This window comes from Marmota monax, unplaced genomic scaffold, assembly GCF_021218885.2.
Source record: "Marmota monax isolate L192 unplaced genomic scaffold, Marmota_monax_Labrador192_F-V1.1 WCK01_AAM20220418_F8-fsc00099, whole genome shotgun sequence".
Taxonomy (NCBI): Eukaryota; Metazoa; Chordata; class Mammalia; order Rodentia; family Sciuridae; genus Marmota; species Marmota monax.
In genome coordinates, this window is record NW_026692126.1 from 5,638,341 (window position 1) to 5,664,761 (window position 26,421).

The 26,421-nt window shown below is 34.0% G+C and overlaps 1 protein-coding gene across 4 annotated transcripts in view; it reads right to left on the reverse strand.

The window, feature by feature from the left end:
* Ptprc (protein tyrosine phosphatase receptor type C) overlaps positions 1-26,421 on the reverse strand; it is a 116,199-nt gene that overhangs the window by 48,669 nt on the left and 41,109 nt on the right. The window contains exons 3-8 of one of the 4 annotated variants that reach the window (XM_046464763.1): positions 13,457-13,594; positions 11,040-11,183; positions 8,274-8,417; positions 7,424-7,495; positions 6,134-6,160; positions 4,217-4,432 (exon numbers count right to left, since the gene is read on the reverse strand). In XM_046464763.1, the coding sequence (XP_046320719.1) occupies positions 4,217-4,432; positions 6,134-6,160; positions 7,424-7,495; positions 8,274-8,417; positions 11,040-11,183; positions 13,457-13,594 (741 nt within the window). The remainder of the gene's footprint in view (positions 1-4,216; positions 4,433-6,133; positions 6,161-7,423; positions 7,496-8,273; positions 8,418-11,039; positions 11,184-13,456; positions 13,595-26,421) is intronic. The other 3 variants (XM_046464770.1, XM_046464780.1, XM_046464787.1) reach the window with 3 other exon arrangements.

Genomic DNA, 26,421 nt, shown 5'->3' on the forward strand with positions numbered 1-26,421 from the left:
GAAGAGAAGAAGAGAGAGAACCCAAATTACTAGTATACGGGATGAAAAAGGCAATATCACAACAGACAATACAGAAATACAGAGGATACTTAGAAATTATTTTGAAACATTATACTCCAATAAAATAGAAGATAGTGAAGGCATTGATAAATTTCTTAAGTCATATGATCTGCCCAGATTGAGTCAGGAAGGTATACACAACTTAAACAGACCAATATCAAGTGAGGAAATAGAAGAAGCCATCAAAAGACTACCAACCAAGAAAAGCCCAGGACTGGACAGATATACAGCAGAGTTTTACAAAACCTTTAAAGAAGAACAAATACCAATACTCTACAATCTATTTAAGGAAATAGAAAAAGAGGGAGTACTTTCAAATTCATTCTATGAGGCCAACATCACCCTGATTCCAAATCCAGACAAAGACACTTCAAAGTAAGAAAACTAGAGACCAATATCTCTAATGAATATAGATGCAAAAATCCTCAATAAAATTCTTGCAAATCAGATACAAAAACATATCAAAAAGATCGTTCACCATGATCAAGTGGGATTCATCCCCAGGATGCAAGGCTGGTTCAATATATGGAAATCAGTAATTGTAATTCATCACATCAATAGACTTAAAGATAAGAACCATATGATCATCTCGATAGACACAGAAAAAGCATTCTACAAAGTACAGCATCCCTTTATGTTCAAAACACTAGAAAAACTAGAGATAACAGGAAGTTACCTCAACATTGAAAAAGCTATCTACGCTAAGCCTCAGGCCAGCATCATTCTAAATGGAGAAAAATTGAAGGCATTCCCTCTAAAATCAGGAACAAGACAGGGATGCCCTCTCTCACCACTTCTATTCAACATAGTTCTGGAAGCACTAGCCAGAGCAATTAGACAGATGAAAGAAATTAAATGTATAACTATAGGAAAAGAAGAACTTAAATTAGCACTATTTGCTGATGACATGATCCTATACCTAGCAGACCCAAAAGGTTCTACCAAGAAACTTCTAGAACTAGTAAATGAATTCAGCAAAGTAGCAGGATATAAAATCAACATTCATAAATCAAAGGCATTCCTGTATATCAGTGACAAATCCTCTGAAATGGAAATGAGGAAAACTACTCCATTCACAATATCCTCAAAAAAAAAAAAAAAAAAAAAACTTGGGAATCAACCTAACAAAAGAGGTGAAAGATCTAGACAATGAAAACTACAGAACCCTAAAGAGAGAAATAGAAGAAGATCTTAGAAGATGGAAAGATATACCTTGCTCATGGATAGGCAGAATTAATATTATTAAAATGGCCATATTACCAAAAGCACTCTACAGATTCCATATGATTCCAATCAAAATCCCAATGGCATTCCTCATAGAAATAGAAAAAGCCATTATGAAATTCATCTGGAAAAATAAGTGACTCAGAATAGCTAAAGCAATTCTAAGCAGGAAGTGTGAATCAGGCGGTATAGCGATACCAGATTTCAAACTGTACTATAGAGCAATAGAAACAAAAACAGCACGGTAATGGCACCAAAACAGGCTGGTAGACCAATGGTACAGAATAGAGGACACAGAGACCAACCCACAAAATTACAACTACCTTATATTAGACAAAGATGCTAAAAGCATGCACTGGAGAAGGATAGCATCTTCAACAAATGGTGCTGGGAGAACTGGAAATCCATATGCAACAAAATGAAATTGAATCCCTATCTCTCACCATGCACAAAACTTAACTCAAAATGGGTCAAGTATTTAGGAATCAAACCAGAGACTCTGTGTCTAATAGAAGAAAAAGTAGGCCCTAATCTCCATCACATGGGGTTAGGCCCCAAGTTTCTTAATATGATGCCTATAGCACAAGAATTAAAACCAAGAATCAACAAATGGGACGAATTCAAATTAAAAAGTTTTTTCTCAGCAAGAGAAATAATATGTGAAGTAAATAGGGAGCCTACATCCTGGGAACAAATTTTTACCACTCACACATCAGATAGAGCCCTAATCTCTTTAAGTTAAATAACAACAACAAAAAAAATAACCCCATCAACAAATGGGCCAAGGACCTGAACAGACAGTTCTCAGAAGAGGATATACAATCAATCAACAAATACATGAAAAAATGCTCACCATCTCTAGCAATCAGCAAAATGCAAATTAAAACTACTCTAAGATACCATCTCACTCCGTTATGAAGTCAAACAACAACAAGTGCTGGCGAGGAGGCGGGAAAAAGGCACACTCATACATTGCTGGTGGGACTACAAATTGGTGCAGCCAATTGGAAAGCAGTATGGAGATTCCTTGGAAAACTAGGAATGGAAATACCATTTGACCCAGCTATTCCTCTTCTCAGTCTATATTCAAAAGACCTAAAAATGGCATACTACAGAGACACAGCCACATCAATGTTTATAGCAGCACAATTCACAATAGCTAGACTGTGGAGACAACCTAGATGTCCTTCAATGGATGAATGGATAAAAAAATGTGGCATTTATACACAATGGAATATTACTCAGCACTAAAAAATAATAAGATCATGGCATTTGCAGGGAAATGGATGGCATTAGAGCAGATTATGCTAAGTGAAGTTAACCAATCCCAAAAAAAACAAATGCCAAATGTCTTCTCTGATATAAGGGAGGTGACTCAAAATGGGGTAGGGATGAAGAGCATGAGAAGAAAATTACCTCTATATAGGGAAGAGAGGTGGGAGGGAATGGGAGGGAGAAGGCGAATTGTATGGAAGATTGAAGGAGACCCTCATCATTATACAGATTACATGTATGGTGATGTGAGGGAAAAAAAAAAAGAAGTGTGTCACATTAGATTGGGTAGAGAGAAGTGATGGGAGGGGAGGGGAGGAGAGGGGGGGATGGGAAGGGCAGCAGAATAAAATAGGCATTATTATTGCTGTATGTATATACGTGATTGTATAACCAATGTGATTCAGCAGCCTGTACACTCAGAAAAAGGAGTAATTATACCCCATTTGATTCAAATGTAAAAAAAAAAAAAGATTTGATAAGCATATGTATAGCTTTTGAAAAAGCCTGCTAACCTTCAGGGTTTGGTGCTTCCTGATTATTATTATTATTATTATTATTATTATTATTGGTTTGCCTTTATTTTTAATTAACACATAATTGGTACTAATTTGTGATGTACAATGTGATGTTTTGATACATGTATGTGTTGTGTAATGATAATGTAAGGGTAGTTATATGTATCACTTCAAACTTTTATCATTCTTTATGGAAAATAGTATTTATTATTTTTTGAACACCATGCACTTCAGTAGGGTTTCATTTAGAATTTATGCTACGTTTAAAAATAAAGGCTGAAAAATGTCTAGATAAAATTTCAGTTTTGCACATTTTAAAAGATTTCATTTGCTTTCTTATTGGTATGTTCGTTTTTTCTGTGAACTCTTTGACGTTTACTAGGACTATTATTGCACAAAATATTCGAGTTTTCCATCTTGGGGAAGGCATTTTTAAATATTGTCATTTTTCTGAATTCAATGATTTTTTTATTTCAGTAGTTTTTGGAAAATGAAAGAATTCAGTGGATTTTTTTAAAGCATCAGATTATAACATATTCAAATGTTAATAAGTTGCTCAATAATCTTCACTTTACTAAATGACATAAGAATTTTTAGGTAACTGTTCAGTCTTTCAATCACTCTTTCATATGCATTTTGCTAAGAAATACTTCACTGGAGTCTGCTTGTCACTTTAGGTCATTTCTCTTTCCCAGCACTGATGTAGTTCACAAAATTAGCTTGATGTCCTAATGTAATGAAACTCTACTGTGAAATTATTTGGGTTCTTTCCATACACATCAAATCCTTAACTTAAATATGTGTGTGTATAAAAGATATGTGCATATATAATATATAAATATATAATAACTTGAATTAAATAAAAGAAGAGAAAACATATAAAATCAGGTAGTGGAATAAATCATATTTAAGTTACGTGATCTCTTTGTAAAAGAAGTAGAAGCAGTGATCCAGGATATGAAGAGAAGGCTTATATGACTTCATCATTTTTCCTGGGTTAGGTGAACATACAATTCATTCATTGTCTACTTGAATTCCCTCAGCCCTGTTCTCTCATCAGACTAGTTCCTGGGACCACTAGAACACATATGCAAACTGTGCTATGTTAATAAATATACAAATAGAAATAAATTGGTATTTACCTGGTGGTACATCTAATTGTAACACTTTAGGTGGAGCAATACATGAAGAATGTGATATATTCAATTCACCATTGTAACATCCCTGTAGATTTTGCAATATTGGTTCACATTCTTGAAGGTTACATGACACATTATCTTTAACATTCAGCTCTGCCACAAATAATTTATTAGATTTGTCATATTTATAATTCACAGAGATGTCCTTGTATTTTTCCTCTGAAAGAAAATAAAAGTAAGAATTACCTTTTATAAATAATAAATAAAACTACATTAAATACAAATTCCTTAATATATATTTTTAAAACGTCAAATTACAAACAAAATATCCCCACAAACATAAAAAATTAAAACAGAAGAAATACATCAGGGGCCTCCATACCACTCTTTAATAGTTCCCTTTACTTTACTTATCAAGGACTCCAACTTATAAATTTATATTTGGATGGTTATTGTGTTAATCTCTATCTTCCTAATGGGGCTATAAATTCCATGAAAACCACAACTAGTTTATTTTGAACACTGACATAAATTCAGGTCAATACATAATATCTGTTATTAGTAAGAGCTCAATAGTTACTTGTTGAATTGAGGCACAAATCTGACAAATTTCTTCTAATTTATAATTTCCCTTGTTTTCTAAAATGTGGTTATAAATTATAGTCTTGTCATTGTTTCTCCCAATATGTGGAATGTTAATTATTCATAGACTATATACCCTCATTCAATCCTTGACTTAATTTTTTATAATAACAAACACATTCTAAACACTTTAATTTAATGTCAACAATTTCCACTGACTGTAAAACTATCTTTTTAACAAATATCAATCTATTCACTTGTTTTTATTTCACAAAAATTCTTAAGACTTTGTTATGTTTAAGAGACTGTGCCAAACTCCAGAAATACAAAAGCAAGTCAGACATAATCAACTTTTAGAAATGTAGAGTCCAATGTGGAGATAAACACAGATTCAATTGCAGGAGACAAGCAAAAGTCTGTAATAAGATTATGCAAGAATAATCTGTAAGCAAAGAGAGAGACATCTATTCATATTGGAGGGAGAGTGGAGAATTTCCAGAAAAGATGACTCTGTTTGTGTTTTAAAACACGAGTAGGAGATAGAATAACAAATACAGGGGCCAGAGAATAGGGATGGAGAAGAAGTGAATGTATAGAGGAAGAGCAGGAGCAAACACAAAGGCAGGAGCATGTGTTTGCAAAAGTAGTTTTGTGTTACTTAAGTGAAGAGTGTAAGTAGAGGATGATACCAGGGGAGAGTTGCACAGAAACCTGAACATAAAAGGTTGCATTACCTAAACAAATGCATGAAGCAAATGTATACACTTAGTATAAAGATCAGATTAGAGAAAGCAACTGAAGGCAGTGGCTTCAGTGGTGATATTTAGAAGTAAATATAAGGATAAACCTGACTGTGAAGTAAGACTTTGCTTCTGCTGGGACAAAAAGAAGAAAATGAGAGAGTGGATAAACTGTTTCCAAATGTGTGTACTGAGTTATCCCCTGGCCTGGCAAGTCAGAGAGATGAGGGAATCAGAAATGGACTTTTTTTTTCTTCTTTCCTTCTTGATATGTTTTGAAAGTATTACTCACATATTATTATCTTTGCCCCATTCCAAAGTTAACTTGCTATCATTCCATTTTACAAATAACTAACTGTTAGTTAAGTGGCTTCATCAAAGTTGTCTACCAACTTTACAATCCTGGATCTCAAAACCAGGGCTGAATGTGAAATCTAACCATCTTGCCCCTGAGGAATCCTGGCCCTCAAGATCTGGGGCTAGTCAATCCATGTGAAATTAGAGCCGGGGGTTCTTCTTGAAATCTTGGAATTAAGAAGAAAATAATTAAAGTGATATTTCACACTGATGTAGGTTACCTCTAAGTAAACAAACTTACCACATGTTGGTTTAGTTGTAGTAGCAACTGTAATAAAAAAGAAAAGAAGGTAAATTATTATTTTTTTTAAGAATAGAGCTTCTCTAGTTATTTTGGGGAAAGCTGGTTCACATTTTTTTTTTTAACTTCATGAACTATCAAGTCTATCTAGTTAGGTTAATACAATGGAGAGTTTGCCTAGTACCATGTTCTGATATCAAACCCCAAATGTTACAAAGTAATGAGCTAGTTGTATAAAATATTCACTAAACACAATTGCAACAAAAACAATATTAAGGGCTGACTCAGCAGTGGAGCACTTGCTTAGCATGTGTGAGGCACTGGGTTCTATCCTCTGCACCACATGAAAATAAGTAAATAAAATAAAAGTATTGTGTCCATCTACACCTAAAAGTATTTTAAAAAATATCAAGGCTCTTTGGTACACATCTAAATGCATTATGATGACAAATAGTCACACTGCCAAAGATATTTTAAAGGTCCTCTTCCCCTTTGCTAATCTAAACCTCGACTTTCATGGATATAATACTTATTGAGAGAAGTTTATACTTTGCTTTTAAAAATCATATTATAGGTAAAGAATGTGTTGTTGTTTAGTTTAACTTTTGTAAACTCCTTTAAAAGAAGTTTTGCAAAGAGAAAAATAAATTGCTCTTTCAACAAATTGAGTAGTATATTGTGTGAGCATATGATTTGACTGAAGAGTCGGAAAGAAATGCGATATGTGGACGGTAAGAGATCTCTGCTCGTCTTCTCTCAGAGTTGGAAGATTTTGGGGGAGAATGGTGGACTTGCAGACTCTGCTTTTGCTGATCCAGATGCGGCCATTGCTATGGGCATTCCCCAGGAGCCCCATCCATTGACCTCCATGCCTGCACGTTGCTTGACCAAAACTGCCACCCATCCTCTGCTACCTATCCAACACTTAGGAAGGAGAGCTCCACTGACAGTATTATTCATTTCCACACTAATACCTAAACCCACTCTTAGAGAAAGAATTTCTAATAGATATGGTTATTTCTCACATGTTTTCATAAAGCATACAATTTGTGGGGAGCATTACTGCAGTATGATGGCTATTACAGTAAGATTATATGCTGATCTCATCAGTTTTTGCACTGCCAAATGGATACAGAACTAAACTGCTATCCCATGGCTCTCAGGAGTGGAATGCTAAGTTGAAAATCACAAAGAAAGCAGCCACAGGAAAAAGAGATGGAAGACCAGGCTGTGAGTAAATCCACAGTAGTGGTGAGAGTACAACTGCAAGAATGAGAGTACGGTTGTCACCTTTTGTTGTGGTTGGAGGGGCAGTGCTCCATGGAATGGTCGAATGGGCTTCTGGGGTTGTATTGTCAGAACCTATAAGGACATGAACAGAAGAATAAAAATTAATGAGTTTGTCCTATTAAAGGGTGAGGGGGGAAACTCTTTAGCAAAGATAATGTGCTGATCAAATGTTTGCTCTAGGAATCCTTGTTGAACAGATATTTGCTTATTTTTGAAATAATCAAATGAACCAAAGATTTCCTATGACAAACCCTTTTAGATAATTAATATTTCAAGTAATTTGAACTAAACATCATATAAGTTGATAGCAAATTATGCATCTTCTATTTTCATTCTTATCTGATGTATAATCCTCTTCAAACGATTCTTTCTCCTTTCAATTACAACTCTCCTTATTTTCCATATTAAGGGGATTGGTTACCCTTTTGTAATATCCATTGCATATCAGACTTTTTTGCACATTCGGTTTTTCATATCAATCTCATGAAATGAGTATTATTATATCCATTTTTACAAAAGGGAGAATCAATATTCAGAAAATACTAGTAACTGGTCCTAAAATCAGCTAGAAAAATGAAGAAGCTGAATTTGATCCCAGGGCTAGATGACATGAAAGCCCATTCATTATCTATTCTTTTTCACCACAAACCTTTATAATATTAGTAATAAAAACATGTCCAGAGAAAGCTTACTGGTAAGTTTCTTGTGCTTAATTTAGTATCAAGACGTAAAATTCTATAAATCAGGAAGCCTGCAAATAATATTTGGAGTGATACAAGAGATGCATTCCAGTTTCTAGTTTCTATTTCATTATCCATAGCCTAAAGCACCTGCAACATCATAGGCAAACCTGAGGAGTTCTCTGTGGTGCTGATGTTGGTGGTGTGTGCAGGTAAGACAGCAGAGCTGTTGTATGCAGGTGTGCGGGTGACTGCTGGAGTGAAGGCTGTGTCTGCAGGAATGGTGCTGATTAGTCTCCTCCCATCGGGGACACCTGCAATCAGAAGGGCCATCAGCACTGTCACTTGATCCTATCACGCAAGGGCAGTAGTTAGACAACCCACATAAATATGATTACTGAAGCTAAGGCAGAGCAGGAGCATCAGGCATAACTGCTGTATCACAATATATGCATTCTGCAAAACTGTGCTAAAAGCATGTGGGCTTGTGGGAAACATGAATCTTAGGGGCAGACAACTGGAAACCTATGCAGCTTTGTAATCAGACTACAAATTAAAAAATATTTGGAGTCCCAGGAAGTAGCTTGGACAGCACAGGGAGACCAAGCTTTTTAGCTGAGAGTTGCTTTAGGCAATATTGAAAATATATTAGAGCAGCAGAGAGGGATGCTATCTTGGTGATGCAGATAACATGAAGACTAAAATGAAACTCTGCATATAAAAGACTGTGTTAAGGTTGACACAGGAGGAAGTGGGGCCTGGCACCTGCTGAGAACCTTGCATGAGTGCACCTCTCTAGGGAAGGATCTCTGTGTGCAGGTGCTCAGTTTTAATTTTCTTAAAATAGAAACAATGGGCTCCTGCCTATTCAGTAGCTGAGCTCAGAGTTCTTTCTGGCTGAAAGTTATACTTCTACTTTCACTGGGTAAATTCCCTTACCAGAAAAATATCAAATTGGTTTGGACCCAATACACAGTATTGGTACATTATACTGAAATAATTCCCTTATTTTCTAATAATTGATGAGATAATAAGTATAGAATCTAGTTTTATAGAAGATTCACATTGTGCTCAGTTAAGATTTTTCCTTGTCAGGCTTCAAAGCGCTTAATGTTCATTATAATCTTCCCCCAGACATCACATCCTGAACTGCAATGTGACTAGTGCTATGGTAGTCATCATGGGAAAAGCAAAAAAGAAACATGAGCTATCCCCTATTCCAGAGCTTGTTTGGTTATTTCAGTGAGGATACCTGGGGTCATCAGTTCAATGATATGAAATTTTGCCCCTTTGCAGTGAGACTCTGCATTTCAGCTGAATATACACATATGCACGTTCTGCAAATGGCTTTAATGTGCATATGCAGACATCTTCTAATTGCTAATGGATTGCAGCCCCTAATTTAACACATTCCTTCTTTTGGAATTGGAAATACATCTCCCTCCTAATTGAGTTTAAGTTCTTAGTTGAGTCTTCAAAACCTACAAAACACCCACATTTAACTAAAGCCACCAAAGAGAATGAATAAACATCAATTCATCAGTTCTGGATCCCAAAAAGGGCTGCAGAGGAGTAGGAAAGTTTATTTATACTTTTAAAATTCATTTAGACTTAGAACTGGCAGTCTGCAAAGTTTGAAAGCAGCCAGGTTTGTCTCTAGCCTTCTTCCACCTTCCTTCCTGCTCTTCTCTCACTTGCCTCTTCTTTCCTCCCATGCAACCCCTGTCCCCATGCGGTCCTCAGGTCCCCTTGTTTTCAACTTCTCCAGATTGCCTGCTTTACCTCCTCGTTTGGAAGCCACATTTCCCTCCTTAGGTAGGTAATCTCAGCCACAGTTTAGGAATGGCATTTACAAGTTAACCGGGTTGATTCCTCAAAATAGATCTTTAATTAGTGGAATTAGCCACCGTGAGAAGAAGGATTCTTTGATGAAGGCAGAGTAGACGAGTTTGTGTGACAACCAGTCTCCAGGGGTCAGTTTTCTTTGGTTACTTTACAATTTCTTCCCCCCTACAACTTCTGAGTCTATGAATTTACTAAAAGCACCAAATAGTCTATTGTGGTTCCCTTGGCAGCTGGCATAAGTGGAATGTGGCTGGAGGCAGGAACAGTTCTTCTAGTTTTTTAACATGTGTAGGTTTCTTGTAATATTTTCATGCCAAGAAGACAACATTAATCCTTCAAAATAAATAATTACGTTGTTTATGTGCTTAACTTCCATGTTTGAATTGTACCAGGAAGCACTACTCTACCACCAGGTGTACTTGGATGTTATTTCTTTAACATCCAAGTACTCAGGCCACTCAATTTACATATGTGAATGTGTGGACTTATGACCTGAGAAGGGACACGATTGTTTTATCTGTGGGGAAAAAAATGGTACCATGATAGGATTTAGACACTACTTTTGGAAATATAGGGCAAGAATACTTTGTGTTGTTATGAATACAAAGATGCTTAATATGAAAGAATCTGGACAATTGGTCGAAAAATACAAGCAGGTATTTCTTTTTTTTTCAATTTTTAAATAATAATTTCATTCTTTAGTGCCTTTCATCAATAACAAGCAATCACCTGTTCTTCATGATTGTTTGTGAATTTGAGGTTTTAAAGACTCATTATTCTTCATTACTAGCAACAAGGTTTCACTGTACAATAACTGCCTAAAATAGAAAGAAACACAGTATATCATGAATAACTGGCTCTTCCCAACCCGTTTTGCTGTAGCCTCAATCTGCATTATTTATTATTTCATATCTGTTAGAATGTCCTTTGTTATGTGGTTTCATATCCTAAGGGTAATTACGAAATTCCAACTAAATCAACAAGCAAGTGCTATACGTTGAACAAGTGGCTGGATTTTTTCACACCCTTCTTTAATACAGGAAGTTGTCGTGTTCTCCTCATATTTGTACAAGTCTAAAAGACCCGCAAACCTGAAGGATCAGGCCTGCTCAGAGTAGTCATGAGTGTGGTAAGCACAGCCGTGCTGCTGAGTGTCTGAGGGTCAGTTCCTCCAGAAGAGGGCGCCTGCGAGTCGGTGTGCGTGGGTGGGGCAGTCGTCTGTGAGACTGGATCACCTAGGCAAGAAAATGAGATCATTCCATCAGTCTTCTCCACTGCAGGAGAAAATCCAAACACTAAGAGACTAAAAAGGAGCAAGTTGCCATTACAGTTACCAAACTGTGAAGTGACCCAATCTATTAAAATGGGCCTGCCAATTTTGAAGCAGGAAGATGGCACCTGTGTTCCTAGTCCCCAGATTCCTGGGGGCTCCTTTAGCTAGAAGAAGCCTTAGAGGATTCACGTTTCCAGATTGCTTATGTGACTTTCAACTTTCTATGATCATTTCAAATTCTCCTTCAACTACAAACTGAATGCTGGAACATTTCCTTGTGGGCAGAATAAGAGTGGGCTCCTCCAATAAAATAATGTCTCTTAAGAATCACAAAGAAGAAATAGAAAAAATGGACAAGCCATGTAGTAGGCATCTGAGTAATATGTACAATATCCAAAAAGTATGGGGGAAATGCTCATCATTATAACAAATGTAAATCAACATCAAGTATTTTTAACTACCATATTGACAGTTTTGACAGATTGATAATATTTATTGCTAGGAGAAGTGTAGAACCAGTTAAACAAGTGTTTGCTTATATACACATGTGCACATACACACTCAGGTAACCATAGTTGCAACTATTTTGAATGGTGCATATTATATCATTAGAAGAGTGAACTAAAGCATTTTTCCTTGAGTTTATCAGTGAGCAAGAAAAAATAGTCTGCATTCTAAAATATAAAATCAATCATAATCATAAATCAAATAGTGTATATAGAATTTGTTGTAGATAACTGAAATATCACCCAATGGCAAGTTTGTTTTCTATATAATAAAATGTGTCCTTTTATTAGAAAGCAGAAGACACTTTTCCAAGCAAAATTTGCCATCAAATTAATACTGCCAAAATAAATTAGTATTTTAAGATTATGTATCCTTGTTTCCAATTATTTCAATTTTAAACCTTTTTTCTCATATGCTCTCTCTGAAAATCTATGACTGTACTTTGTTCAGGTAAAAAAGATAGTAAGTGGGAATAAAGAGTCAGAAATGTCTCAAATGTATGACTTTTAGTGTGTATGTGAAGTGAAACATGGAACCTTTAATATGGCAGACACTCTGTGCCATGGCTCAAAGTAACAACTTAGAATGAAATATTCCACCTAGCATCAGCAACTCCATCCTTACATTGCTTTTGTAGAAACATCAGGCAATGAGTTCAGATGTTTCAATAGGTTCTAGCCACCTCTCTGCTATTGGTGGCAGGAGGAAAAGATTAAATATCAGCCAGTAATTTCTGAAGAAGACATTATCCGTTTATTTAATGACTTATTAATATATTTCATCAGTATTTGTACTCAAAACATTGCAACATACTCTAAATAATGTTTCTGTGACTGTGTTATATTGTTTCACAAATTAAGATAAATGGCATTATTACTAAGCAGTCACATAGCTTCGTCTCTTATCAGATTATGTCTACAAACCAGTATGCTTAAGAAAATGACATCTAGCACATTGTTTCAGAAATACATGGGCAACTGTCCTGTTGGTAGACTTATGTACTGAATACACTAGCAGACTTAATATTTACCATCAAGTGAGCTGGAATCATTGATATGTGAATGTTCTAAGGAGCAAAAGTACTTCTCACATCAATCTGATATTTTGCTATGATATTTTGCCTTAAATTACACTGTCAGGTCTTACAACTTGGGTTAATTAAAATAAATTTTAAATAATGCAAATATCTTTGGGAGAAACCCACATAACAAAACTGAGGTAACAATCCTCAGAGTAAATTTTTAAAAATAAATTGTCTATGTTCAATAATTTTCTGATGATATGAACATGGAATGGAACAAAGGAGTGGGAAGATTCTACTTTAGCTCTGATAAGGAGTTCCAATGTGTCCTGGGCTGCAGAAAACCTGAGGGAGTGGAGAGAATGATGCTGAATGTGGAGATGGAGGACACTGGAAAAACTTTCCCCTCCTGATTTTACTTAGGGACTTTCCTCCTTCCCTTTACCTCTTCCTAATGGCACATATGCATGACATTATCAATCAACATTTTATAGACACTTAATATTTCCCACACTTTATGCACTTGAATAAAATACATCCTTAGAAACTGCACACACAAAGAAAAGCTGTTTGATCACTTTAGAATATTTTTAAACAGATAAGGTTTTCCTAATATATTTCAGTTATGAACATTTTTATGTCAACCTGTCATAGCAAAAACATTAGCATCATCCAAAGGATCCAGGGAGACTTGGCTGAAGGATCACCTGGACTAGGAGAAGATGTGGTCTCTGATGAGTCATTTTCTCTTTCAGAGATGCTTGCGAGTGAGGGGATAGTGGTGGAAGTCAGTAAGGGGCTAGTTGGAGGCAGAACACTGGAAATTTCTGTGATGTTCAGTCCTTCTATATTAATGGGAGATGGAAAAAAAAGAATAAATAAATACGTGAATCATCCTGAAACACAAATTCACCTGAGTATATCAACTCTCTAGTCCATTATAATGTGTATGACACGCCCACTACACATGTGTGTCATAGACATGTTGTGGGCGCAAATACAAGTGCATGCGGAAATACAATATGCAGACTTAGATAATAAACCAAGCTACAAAATAGTAGCAAGAGATAGAAGTGGGGAAAATGGTCTTAAAACATCTTTCCTTTGCTACCTTCCAATTAAATTTCTGGGTTTTTCAAAGCATTTGGATTCAGAAGGATGGAGAACAATGGCTAAAGATGCTTAAAGGAAATTTTTAAAAAACTTTTAGATGAAGAAAATGAAGGAGAAAGACAAAGTCAGAAAAAGGTTATCAGGAGAGACAAGATTCCAAGAGGAAAAAAGAAAATACAAAAATTCTAGATACACACAGATTCTTTTTTAAAAATAAATAAAATGTAACCAAAGCAAAAAAAAAGTGTGGGTAAAGAAAAACAAAACAAAATTCACAAATAGGTATACAAATGACCTATACTTATGAAAATGTCAACATGTCTTCAACTTTATGATGATAACAAAAGAAACACAATTTAAGGTACAGAAGTAATATTTTCCACAGTTCAAATTTACTTTAAAAAGAGGAGAAAAGTGACCAAGTAGTAGTGAAATAAGTACCTGCACAATTGATATGTATGTGCACTTGGGAACAATTTTCTTCAGGGTAAATTAGCAGTGCATATGCAAGGCCTTTAAATTTGCCTGTGGTTTTTGAATGAACAAATCTATTTATTTATGAAAGAATAGGGAAATATGCCAAATTTTTTATTTTTAAACTTACATGTGATTTCTGGAATTCTATAAATTAATGTTTTCTAATTTTTCTGTTTAACATGTATTAATTTCTTTGAATAGCAAATTATACATTTTCAAATATTCAATCAATCAAAACTAAAATATTACACAATTACTGAAATTAATTCAGTTCAAAGGTTAGGTGAAAGAAAACGGCATAAATATGGGAAGATGGAAAGATTGGGAAAACTATAAAAGAAGTGGGGAGATGAGAAAAAGAACTAAAATTGAGATATTTCTGATTAGAAAATTAAGAAAATATAAATAGGAATGACAGGAAGAAACCCTAGTTTCATCCATTAATGCTGAAAGTAAATTTTCACTAAATATGGATAAAACCAATCTGAATCATACCGAACTGCAAATGCATGGGAAATATCACAGAATTATTCTGTGATTACAGAAATCCAAAGTCCTAGTGCACTTGTTACATGAGTTATTTTCCAATGATAATATTCACTATCTAGAATTATATAACCAGGTAACTCACAATTCAATCCATTTAGTAACAAACTTTCACTCATAATTATTTGCCAACATAACCAATGAAACAATGAGCCAGTAGCTATTTCCAGTCTTTGGGGTCATATTGAAAGCCTAACCATAGTATTTTCCTATCTAGTATTCATTGAATAAAAGGGAGGGAAGGTAAGGGAAAAGAAAAGAGAAGTGAAGAGGAGAGGAGAGCAAGGGAGGGAGGAAGGACTGAGCTTAATATTCTATTCACCAATGTTTGCTCACATTACAGACATGGCAACTATTCATGTGTTATTTTTAGGTTAGATCAACTTTTGGTGTTGGCAGGATTCCAATGATCCCTTTTGCTCTGAGAGAAATGTTGCAACAAGCTCTCTTTAGCATCCACTCCCACTCTTTTGTTAGATTTGAATTACAAGGAAACTTTAGAAGGAGAATCAGTCCAAACACCCAATATAACAAACAATGCTATGCTATTTTGAAGGGTGGCATTTCTTTTTTTTAATATTTATTTTTTTAGTTATAGTTGGACACAATACCTTTATTTTATTTACTTATTTTTATGTGGTGCTGAGGATTGAGCCCAGGGCTTCACACTTGGTAGGTGAGCACTCTACCACTGAGCCACAACCCCAGCCCAGAAGAATGGCATTTCTAAAGACTTTACTTCCAACAAAGCAAATTCAATCCTGGTATACAAAGCTTGGTGTTCAGAGAACTGCTCTCCCATATAGAAGTCTCCATATCCTTGCACACACTTAAGCTCTAGTTTCACAAATAGAAAGTTAAGATTAGGAAATATGCTTCAGGTGCCAATTCCACTTTGTCTCCAAACCATCTCTTTGGTGGATTATTGGTTCCCAGTGATAACATTCTTGTTGACAATATTAGGGAGAGAACATTCTCTTTTGCATAATATGTTACAATTTTAACTCACCAGTTTTTATCATTTGAAGATTTATGACTGCAGAGTCAGGACAGAGGAAATGGAAGCTCCTTCACAATGGTACCAAGTCATCTACCATTTTAAACACTGATACCTTGTTCTACCACATATCCGTCTCTCTACAAAAACAGTTGTCTATAAGATTGAGCATAACCTAATTGTCTATGAAAGAGGTGCTAATTTTCATTTGAGAAGATGACCTAAATCAATCACAACCTGTCATACAGGAATGACCTAAATTCCATTAGACCTTTTGAAAATTAAAAGAATAAAAAAAATAAAAATAAAAAAATTAAAGAATATACTTCTTACACAGATTTGGGAGTGTTTCATTAGTGTTGGAGTAGACTTTGTTTTTATTATTGGGAAAGAATTTTTATTTAATGACAAAAGTAATTCCTATAACAATCCAATTTTCAGAATATGTCAAATGTGTCAACTTTAGAATTGTGTGTTATAATTATTAAGTCAGAATTGCATCAGTGATTTACATAACTTCTCAGTGCATACTGTCAATTGTATTTTTAATCAGTAAATAAATAGTACATTTTCAATAATGATAACATTTAAGTTACATGATTTATCTTTAACTGCCTGCAATTGAATTTCTCTATTATTTTGTGTGTAATATATATAAATTTATTGGTAGAATTTTTATTTTTTTAATTTATTTATCTCAAGATTTGGACAGATTTTAAGACCATTCATGCAGTTGTAATTTGAGTATTTGAAATGATTATTACAAAATATCTCAATAGTCAAGGCTTTTTTATGCTTTGAAAAAGGCAAATTACTCTTAAAGAATTATTATGCAAATAATTAATAGTTTATTAAGAATATATGTGAAAATTTAAATATTAATAAATTATAAATGTTAAAAAATATTAATTCTTAAATAAACATAATTATGTTTAGACTTCTCTTCAATATCTCAGATAATTTTTTAACCCGCATTTAGACAACAAATATTTGTATTCTAACTTAAATTTATTTGTTTGTAATGTTAAAATATTTAAAAGTAATGAGAATCCTGTCATGTGATTTACTGTCAACTTTAAGAGAAGTTAGTGCTTATATATGATAACGCATATACAACTTAATAATATGTTGAGGTACTTATCAAACCTATCTCATAAACAGGATGGAAAAAGTGAATGTCAAGAATCATCCAGAATTATAAAACTTGTTCTTAAAATTATTATTTTGAATAATAAAAATATGTCTATATTAAATATGTAACCTTTGAAATAGGAACATAAAATGAAGAAAATAGAAACATTGATTCATTCTTACCACAACTGAGAGAAATTGAGATTTGCCCAACAAAATGGAAACAAAAACCGCTTAGAAAACTTCAATTTACATATGCATGCAAGTCTATGGCAAATTTAAATTTACACATCATCTTTATATTAGAACATTTATAAAGTTTCAATTTTCAGTATTTTTAGTTCTTTGAAACAATTTTTCCTCTCCACATGTTTTAGAATGTGCCATAGAAGTACATAGGTGAAACATCTTATTTAGATTTTCAGGTTGGTGGCCAGCTGCTGGAAGTGGCATTAGGGGTTTCTGGATGCATTTAAGTCATGATCTACAGGTGTATGTATGGTTGGCATAGTGTTAGAGGAATAAGAATTTCACAGTCTTTGGATAGCCACTGGAGTGATGTCTTGATGGTGGATGTAATGAAGAAGCATTTGAATTTAGATCAAACTTTTTGAGAATTGGAAAATGGATTAACAGATGACAAGATTGAAGACAGAAAAAAAAAATCATGGGACTACAGGAAACCAAATGAGAGACACAATATGAGGAAAATGGCATTCCCAAAGAAAGCAGGAGAAGAAAGGGTCCATGAAACACTTACGAAGTAGCCATCAAGACTGGAAATCTTTGGGACAAGAATGTGGGAGACTGATGCACTCATACTGATGGTTTTACATAAAAGTGAATTACAGTAGATAGGTCATGGAAAATTTCATTATACTACAAAAAGAAAGTGAAAGAAGAGAATCTGATAAGCTTGAGATTCCATGTAAAAATTTTCAGTAGCATTTGAATGCAGAGGTTGGTAGCTCAAGATACACCTGGACAGGTACTATAGTTCAGCATATAGCTGGATATTACAGCTATGGGGGCAAAGGAGATCCCCAAAGCTGCTTAAAATAAGGAGGCTCCAAAACAGAATCCTGAAGTTAAGTGGCAATTATGAAGAAGGCCAGCAAAGCTAACAATTAAGTCAAATAACATGGGAATCTACTTGGCACAACTGGATTCAACATGGAGATTGTGAGATTGCTGTAAAGAGCAGCTTTGTTGGCACAATAGAAGCTGCATTCAGTCTAGAGTAAAGGCACATGTGTTCATCCTATCTTACTGAATGACAATCAAGAAGAACATTAAGTTCTTTTCCAAATGATATCTAACTGAGATTGTCAAAGGGAGCCAAGCATCAAATGGAATGAGGGATGGACTAGTATTTAAGATGTCTTCCTGCCATGAGATGTCATTTTCTGAGGACAAACTGATCTGAAAACATCTCTCCCCCTCAGAGGTGCCACCAGAGGAGTATGACCACAGTATTCTTCATCAACACTCAGTGGCTTAGGCCTTGGAATGAAATGTATTTTTATGTACATGTGATGGTGGTATATGTGTATAACTGATGGGTAGTGTGTAATTATTAAAATATGCATTTTCTTATTATGTTTCTCTACTTTTTCTTGATCATTCATTCTGATCACTCATTGTATTGCTTAGCAATGGGTGCATGCTCTGAGAGATGCATCATTAGGTGATTTCATCTTTGTGAAACACCATGTAATGTACTTTCACAATTTAATATCGCTATAGCATCACTAGTTGATAAAATATCGTGGGGCCACTGCTGTATATGTGGTCTACTGTAGACCAAAACATTGTTATGTGGCACATGACTTTATTATTTTATATAGATTATGGGTAATTTTTCCCTCTTCATGTTTAGTAATTTTTTTATTATTCTGTTCCATATAAATTATTGTTATTTTTATTTTTCTGTTAACCACCTATTCTCTACTCTTATTCATATATTTTTCCTCTTAGGTTCTTAGAATTCTATTGGTTTGCAAAAGTAGTAATAAAAAAATAAAGTATTAGTATAGCATTAAATAATAATTCTCGTGTAGTAAATGAATAGAAAAATATTCCCTCATGGTATGGTAAAGGATACAGTATATCACCAAATTTGAAACACTCAAATGGCTTTGAGTGTATAAATACATTTCAAACAATATATTTCTTTATCTGAGAAAGAGATGTGCTTTTAAATTTCTAAAATTATTTTTATACACTCCTTCTTAATATCAACATGTAACTCCTTGAACCCTGAAATGAGTTAATTTGGTTCAGTTGTGTTCAAGAAGAATTCATTGTTTTGAGGGCATGTTAATAGATGTGAAGATTGAACATGACAAAGGTGTGGTTCTTGCCCTGGAAAAGTTTATACTCCATGAGACACAACACCCAGTATCCTACAAAGACATTTAATTCATGGATGAACCTGATTCAGACTAATGACTAAAATTCCTTCTGTGGGAGATTAGCAAGCATTGTAAGAGGAAGATCAGCAGCTGTAGCTAAAGAATTTTCCAGATAGTAAGTGGTCTATAAGTTAATTGTTGAATGGTTTTGAACATGAGTAAATTCAGAGTAGAAATCAAACAGATCTGACTATAACAGCTTTAGGAGAAAAGGTGAGGAGCAAGCTTTAGTGGTTCTGATAAGGAGGTTTAATTTTTTCCTGAGAGTGATACAAGCCATCAGATCAATGAATATAAAGAAGAAATCAGGTAGTAAATCTGGTAACAGAGAAAAGAGGAATCCATGGACATGCCCCAGCTCCAACACTTATTTCACAGACCACTAGACTTTTGGGATCTGACCTGTTAGCTTGCTGCCATTTAAATATGTAGCATCAAGATATAGAGTATTTTATAAAAGAAAATATAAGCTGTAATGTTTACTATGAAAGTGAGGAAATGAATGCTGGGGCAATATATGTAGTTAACTGTTTTTTAAAGAAAAAAATTTTAATATTAGAGTAAGTATGCTAGAAATGTTTGCAACTAGTGGACTGTTCACTAGGCCTTATATGTGTTAAATACCTCAGAAAAATGAATTTAATTCCAAGCGGTTCATATGCAATGCATTTTAAAAGAAACTATGTAATGTACAGTATTTTAATCACAGTTCAGAAAAGGAGGAAGGTGTAAATTACTGAAATAAAGATTTATCTTTTTTAAAGACAGACCTAGAAATGGTATTATGTTATTATCATTAGTCATTAATAGTTACTGAGTGCTTAATGGGCGCTATGCCCTGTACTAAGCCTTTTGCTTTTCTTTTTTATCTTAAGCATTGCAAAAACCCCATGAAACTCAGAAAACTCAAGTGTCTTTGCAAGGCTAGTGCATGCTAGCCCAGGCTTCAGTCTGAGCCTGTCCGACTCTGCAGGCCATACTCTCAATCTCAGGCCTCCCTCTTCCCTCATAATTCTGTCCTCACAGGCTTTCTTCTTCATTTGGACTTCATAGCAAGGAAAATCTTTTAACACTATCTTAGGTTCTACGAGAATGTGTTTATTAATAGCTCATAAGTTAATTTTAAAAAGCATTTTAATTGGGATTTTCCTTCAGAGTACATTACTGGTAATATTAAAAATACTAAAATAAACTTGACCCTGAAAATGGATATTCAGATTCAATCATAATTTGCTGAATGAATGCTGTAAACAAGGTACAGGAAAAAATTAGGAAAAAATGAAAGATTTATTAAGCTTATTTACTATAAGATACTCTCATGACCAGGAAGACAACAAAACTATAGTGAAAAACACAAGTATTAAAAAATTTACAATCCATAGGCCTCTTGAGAAGCTGTGAAAGGTTCTGAAGCTTGGGAATAGAATTATATATATTTCTGGCATAATTGTGTTTAAATACTCAATATTTCCCAAAATCCTTTCATCTTTTATGCAAATAGAAAAAAATTTAACATACCCGGAAAACAAAATAATTCCTTAAGTTCTGACATATTTTCCTTTCTTTGTTCATGCATACTTTCCATAAAGTGTTCTCAAATTGAACATACATTTACATGTGTAGTCATTTACCTCTGAAAGCAATTTTAAATTCCTCCACCAAGTGGCTATATTAAAATACTGTAGCTTATGTTTTTTTTAAAAAAATTTATTTACATGAGGTTTCAAGCTTGCACCTACACACCTATACACACACACACACACACACACACACACTCATTTTCATCTTTTTTTAAAGAAAATACCAAGACTTCAGCATTACCTGTTTAGACTCAATATAAAACCAAAATTACTTGTTCTCATGGCCACAAATTCCCTACAAGCATATTTTCAGTATTAATAAGATTTTTTTATTCAACATGATACATGACATGAAAAATTTTAACTACTCAAAAAAACCTCATAGAATCACTATAATTTTTTTAAAAATATTGAAAAGATCACTCCAAAATTCAAACCAAAGCACTTTGCAGCCACATCAGCAGTACAACTTGAAATAAGATATTAATTTTCATAGTCTGTATCCATTTGAATACCTAAATGTAAAGTTTTTTTAAATTATTTTTTTTTAAAAATCACAAAAATTTATGAATCTCAAAATAGGAGCACACAGAGTGACCTACATGAATCACCTGGTTAAAAATACTGAATATATAAGGGACAGTCAAAGGCAATCAGTGCACTAACAAATTCTTCTGTAGAGATGGTCTCTGCATATGAAGGTAGAGGATAAATGACATTGTTTAGATACTTAGAAGAAACTATCTGCAAAATGTCACTAATTCTTCAATGCCTCTATCACATTTTGAAATTTTTCCTAAGTTACATGAGCAATGACTTTCTGTTTAAATTCATGTATGCAGACATCATCAGAATATTGTTAAAACCATAGGTAGAAGCACCTGGGATGAATCCTTATTGTTATAACCAAAAGACCTAAAAAGATCGGTTGTGTGAGACATTTAATTATTTCACGAACTATCCATTTAGCTTCAGTACATGGTCACAGATTAATCTGGTTGAGCAATCAAAGCAAATGAGCCAATGTAGTTATCTCAGTTGTTTGATGTATGTATCCAGCCCTATGCTCTTTATACCCTAGCTCCTAAGTTACTTAAAGTAACAATCTTCTGTTACTCAAGTAAGTAGGTCTGGTAAAAACAGAATCTTTGCATAAAATACTTAATAACCAATGCATGATAATTACATATCAAATACTAGCTTATATTACTAAATTAGGATTATGATGTATGCAAACTGTATATACGAGCAATACTGTGAAGAGATGTCGAATAGGTAAAGAAACTACATAAAATAGTAGGGATTAAGTGAGCACATGTCAAGATGTATGACAGTTAAAGAGAGAGCCTCAGATTTTCTAAAGAATGAACTGCATGGAGTTTTCCTTTAAATTCTATTAAATACATCAAATAAATATAATAAAATGGAGCACAGTAATATTCTCAGTGTTTCTATTAATTACAGAAACATTTTGGCTTTAACCTTCTGGGGACACAATGTTCTACACTTATTTTTTCCCCCACACAAGTGCCCTGTATCTTCATTATGTAGGGAGAGCAATAGTTAGTAATATTGCAGTAGGTGGCACTAGAGCACCAAAAATCTGTAAATCATTCAACCCAGAGCTCTTTTCCCCATTATAATCCTGTTGTGAATCACCAACGGAATTGACTAGATACATTAAACACATAAAAATGTAGATAACAGAACACTTGATCTTCAAAGCGGCGTTATTCTAACACATGTATTGTTACTGAATTTACCTTTCCCAATATGTTTCCTTTACAACTCAAAATGTTTAAATGATTGCAAATCAAAGTTGCCTTGAAGTCACACCCTTAAGTCCCGGATCAGAGATTTCAGCAAGAACCAGGGATCAATTTGAGTGGAATGGCATTTCAAAAGATGTACCTGGGCTTTAAATACCACCCCTTCCACTTCCCTTTCAAAAATAAATAAATAAAATAAACGGAAAACCACTTCCAAGGGGATTTAAGCCTGTCTAGTTGGCAAATCGAAGAGAAGTACAAGGACAGAAGGGTGAAACGGAATAGATGAAATACATGCTTATTCTAAATATTGGTCTAAAAAGAGTGGAGGCATGCTCTGAAGGTGTAGAACACATACCTGACCTCCATAAGCATAAAGGCCATGCAAAGTGGAAAAGCTAAATTAAAAAAATTAGGGTCAGCTAGAACTGATATGCACAGCTGTCCTTTCTTTGTATGCCATGATAATAATAAATCATATAAATAAAAATTAAAAATTCTACTTTTATTTATTCTGTAAACCTGGCATATGATCCACAGATAATGAATCCAACAAATTGTATCAGATTAATAAGTATCCATAGGACAAAAATCTTGTGCATATGACAGACAAGCTATTATCAAGATTTCAGAGAATCAGAGGAAGTAGCCTTTCCTTCATCCATTATCTTGTCAGAAAATAAAATTTTGATAGACATAGCTCACTGAAATATTTTTATATATCAAACACTATGCACATCTTTTTCTCTGTGCATGTGTGCGTATTTTTAATTTAATCATCTAGGTAAGTCATTCAGCAATTATTTTACACATTTTGTAGGGAATTAAACTGTGAATTAAAGGACTTAAGCAAATTGCTCACAGTTATACAGAAGAAGTGTAAGATTTGAAGTAGTGTCTAATTAACACTTACTTGCTTTAGGCAGACTCAACGTTAAAAGAGTAGTTATATTATTGTTATGTTTGGAATCCTTTGTGTAAAATAGTTGCTGTGTATTATCGGAGAATAATTCAGAGATTTCTACTCACAGAAATGATTCAGGATTCTAATGGTATGTATTGACATGTGTTCATCCAATAGATAAGGAAACTAAGGCTGAGAGAGTTTTTGCCTTTCTGATTTCATTAAATAAAGTTAAGGCTAATGAATTTATAAGTTTCATCAAGGCCCAGAAATTTTCAAAATAATTTTTTTAGGCCTCACTCATAAATACAAATGGACATCCAAGGCACACTAGACCAAAGCCTCCCACAAGGAGATTAACACAAGATAAACACAGGTGGACCTTGGCAGAAACAGACAATGCAAACAAAAATCATAAAACCAACTCTAATTCATATTTTCAGAAATGAGGTGACTTGCATCCATGAACAAAGAATAAGAGCTTAAAAAGAGCAACATTTTAACATCAAGGTCAAATGGATATTGGCTAAAATCTTAAAAAGCAAATAAAAAAAATCATAAAACAAAAAGATAACTATTTACAAATGGCACAATATTATCAAAGGTGGGAAATGGGGGTTGGAAAAGAACTGTCCTTTACTATAGGAGTTGAAGTAATTGTCTAAATGTTCAAACACTTTTTATATAAAAATACAAATAACAAAGAAAAATATCACTATGTAAGAGAGTTAGGGATAAAAGGATGAATGTTTACAGCCTTGGGGTTAAACAAAATCAAATTATTTATTATTTTTAAATATAGCAATTGTGTTCATCTCTCTCCTAAAGAATTATCATGCATAATATTGTAAATACTATTTTTCACTTGTGAGTCAATGTGAGTATGCACATACTTTAACCTAGAAAATTAATCATGCACTTACAGATCTTTTATATTTGTCTTAAAACTCCATGTTATCAATTTTAGAAATGTTGACCAACTATGAAAATGATGGCAAAAATTTAATAAAGACAAGATAACCAGGTATGAAAAAGTGGTTATGTTCCCTTTTTCCTATCTTATAATATTTATTAATAATTCATGGGGAATCTAGATTATCACTTCCTGTGTGCTAATAGGGAAACAGGTCTCTGATTTAGATTCATGTGCCGTAAAAAGTCCCATAGTTAAAATACTTTAAAAAGTAATTCTACATGCCCTTTGGAAAGATTCATAAATTGCATTAGCATATTAAAGGCATAGATAAGTTTATGTAGTTTCCTTTAACCCAGGATCTCCCAAAAGTATTGGCCAGAAGCCACGTACTCATAGAACATGCACAATGGAATGGCAGTGTTCTTTGGAAAGTAGCTCATGAAATTCTCATTTGTATCAGTTATGTGTGTGTGTGTGTATGTGTGTGTTGGTATGTCAATATTGTAATCCTGATTAATACAAAATATCAATCTTCTATTGCATCAATCCTAGCTATGCATAAAATTGAAAGTACAGATTCCTGGGCTCCACCTCTGGAAATTCTGATTGAGTAAATTTATGGTGTGAAGTGAACCATGTTGTTTTTTTCTTAAACTTCAGTGATTACAATGGGGAACAAGAGTTAAGAACAATTGGTAAAGATATCTCCTTAATTATATCTATATACTCTTCTTTTTAACCCAGATGCTCTTTTAATACTTTAATTTCCATATTGTCTTTTTTATTTTTATAAAAATGCCTTATTCTCGTTACTCTAAATCCAAGGACATATACTTTACTTATACATTGCACTTCAGAGAACAAAAACCATTAACTGCACTAGTCTGTTGGTATGGTTTTGTGGCTTTTCATGTCCTCTAGAATGGCTAAGGTCATAGTCAAAGAAATACAAAGAAACACCAAAGTACCTTTGCACAAGTGAAGAAATTGTCTGATCAATGTCTTCAGTCCTATTAATAATAGTTACTGTTTAATAAGCAGCTACCAGATGGATGGCACTGTGCTAAATAACGTTACGTATTATTTTATCTAATTATTATAGGACTCCTACAGAGCAGATAGCATTATTTGTTTTTTATAGATGAAGGGTCAAGAACATAAATAAATATGGGCAAGGCTAAAAAACTCATAGGAAACTAAGTGTAGATTTCAATGCATATCTGATTCCAAAAAGCCCATGCTTGTTCAACTACACTGTGCTACAGGGAAAAAGACCTAGGGCTAAATTTACTCCTTGTGCCAAATAGCTATGAGGAACTCAACAATAAGTAAAACACCATGTATGAACATTGTTCAAACTGTCACACATTAAAACTTATTGTTAAAGAGCACAAACTACCAAATGATGATTGTAAAAGAAGGAAATTCTTTTAATGTAGCATAAAAGGAGAAGGACAAGTGAACAGGCCTGCCTGTGACAAAATAAAGGAATCACATGAACTTGTGCGTCCTTGGTGTTTTTACCCAAATCATCAAGGAAGAAAAAGCAGTAAAACATGCTTGAAAACGTGTTGCTCTTCTCATGTCTATGCTTTAAATTAAAACAAAAGCAATAAAAAACCTCTGCTCACAAAACCTGTAACTTGTAAGGAACAGGGTGAGGGGGTAAACAAGTGAAGAGGGTAGGGGGCACCGATTTCATCTAGTTCTGCTTAAGATTATTCACAACAGCGCCTACAAACCTTTCTAACAACCAGGAGGCAGATTAAAATTATACTATGTGTGTGCATGTAAACTAAACACAAGACAATAAAAAATAAACAGA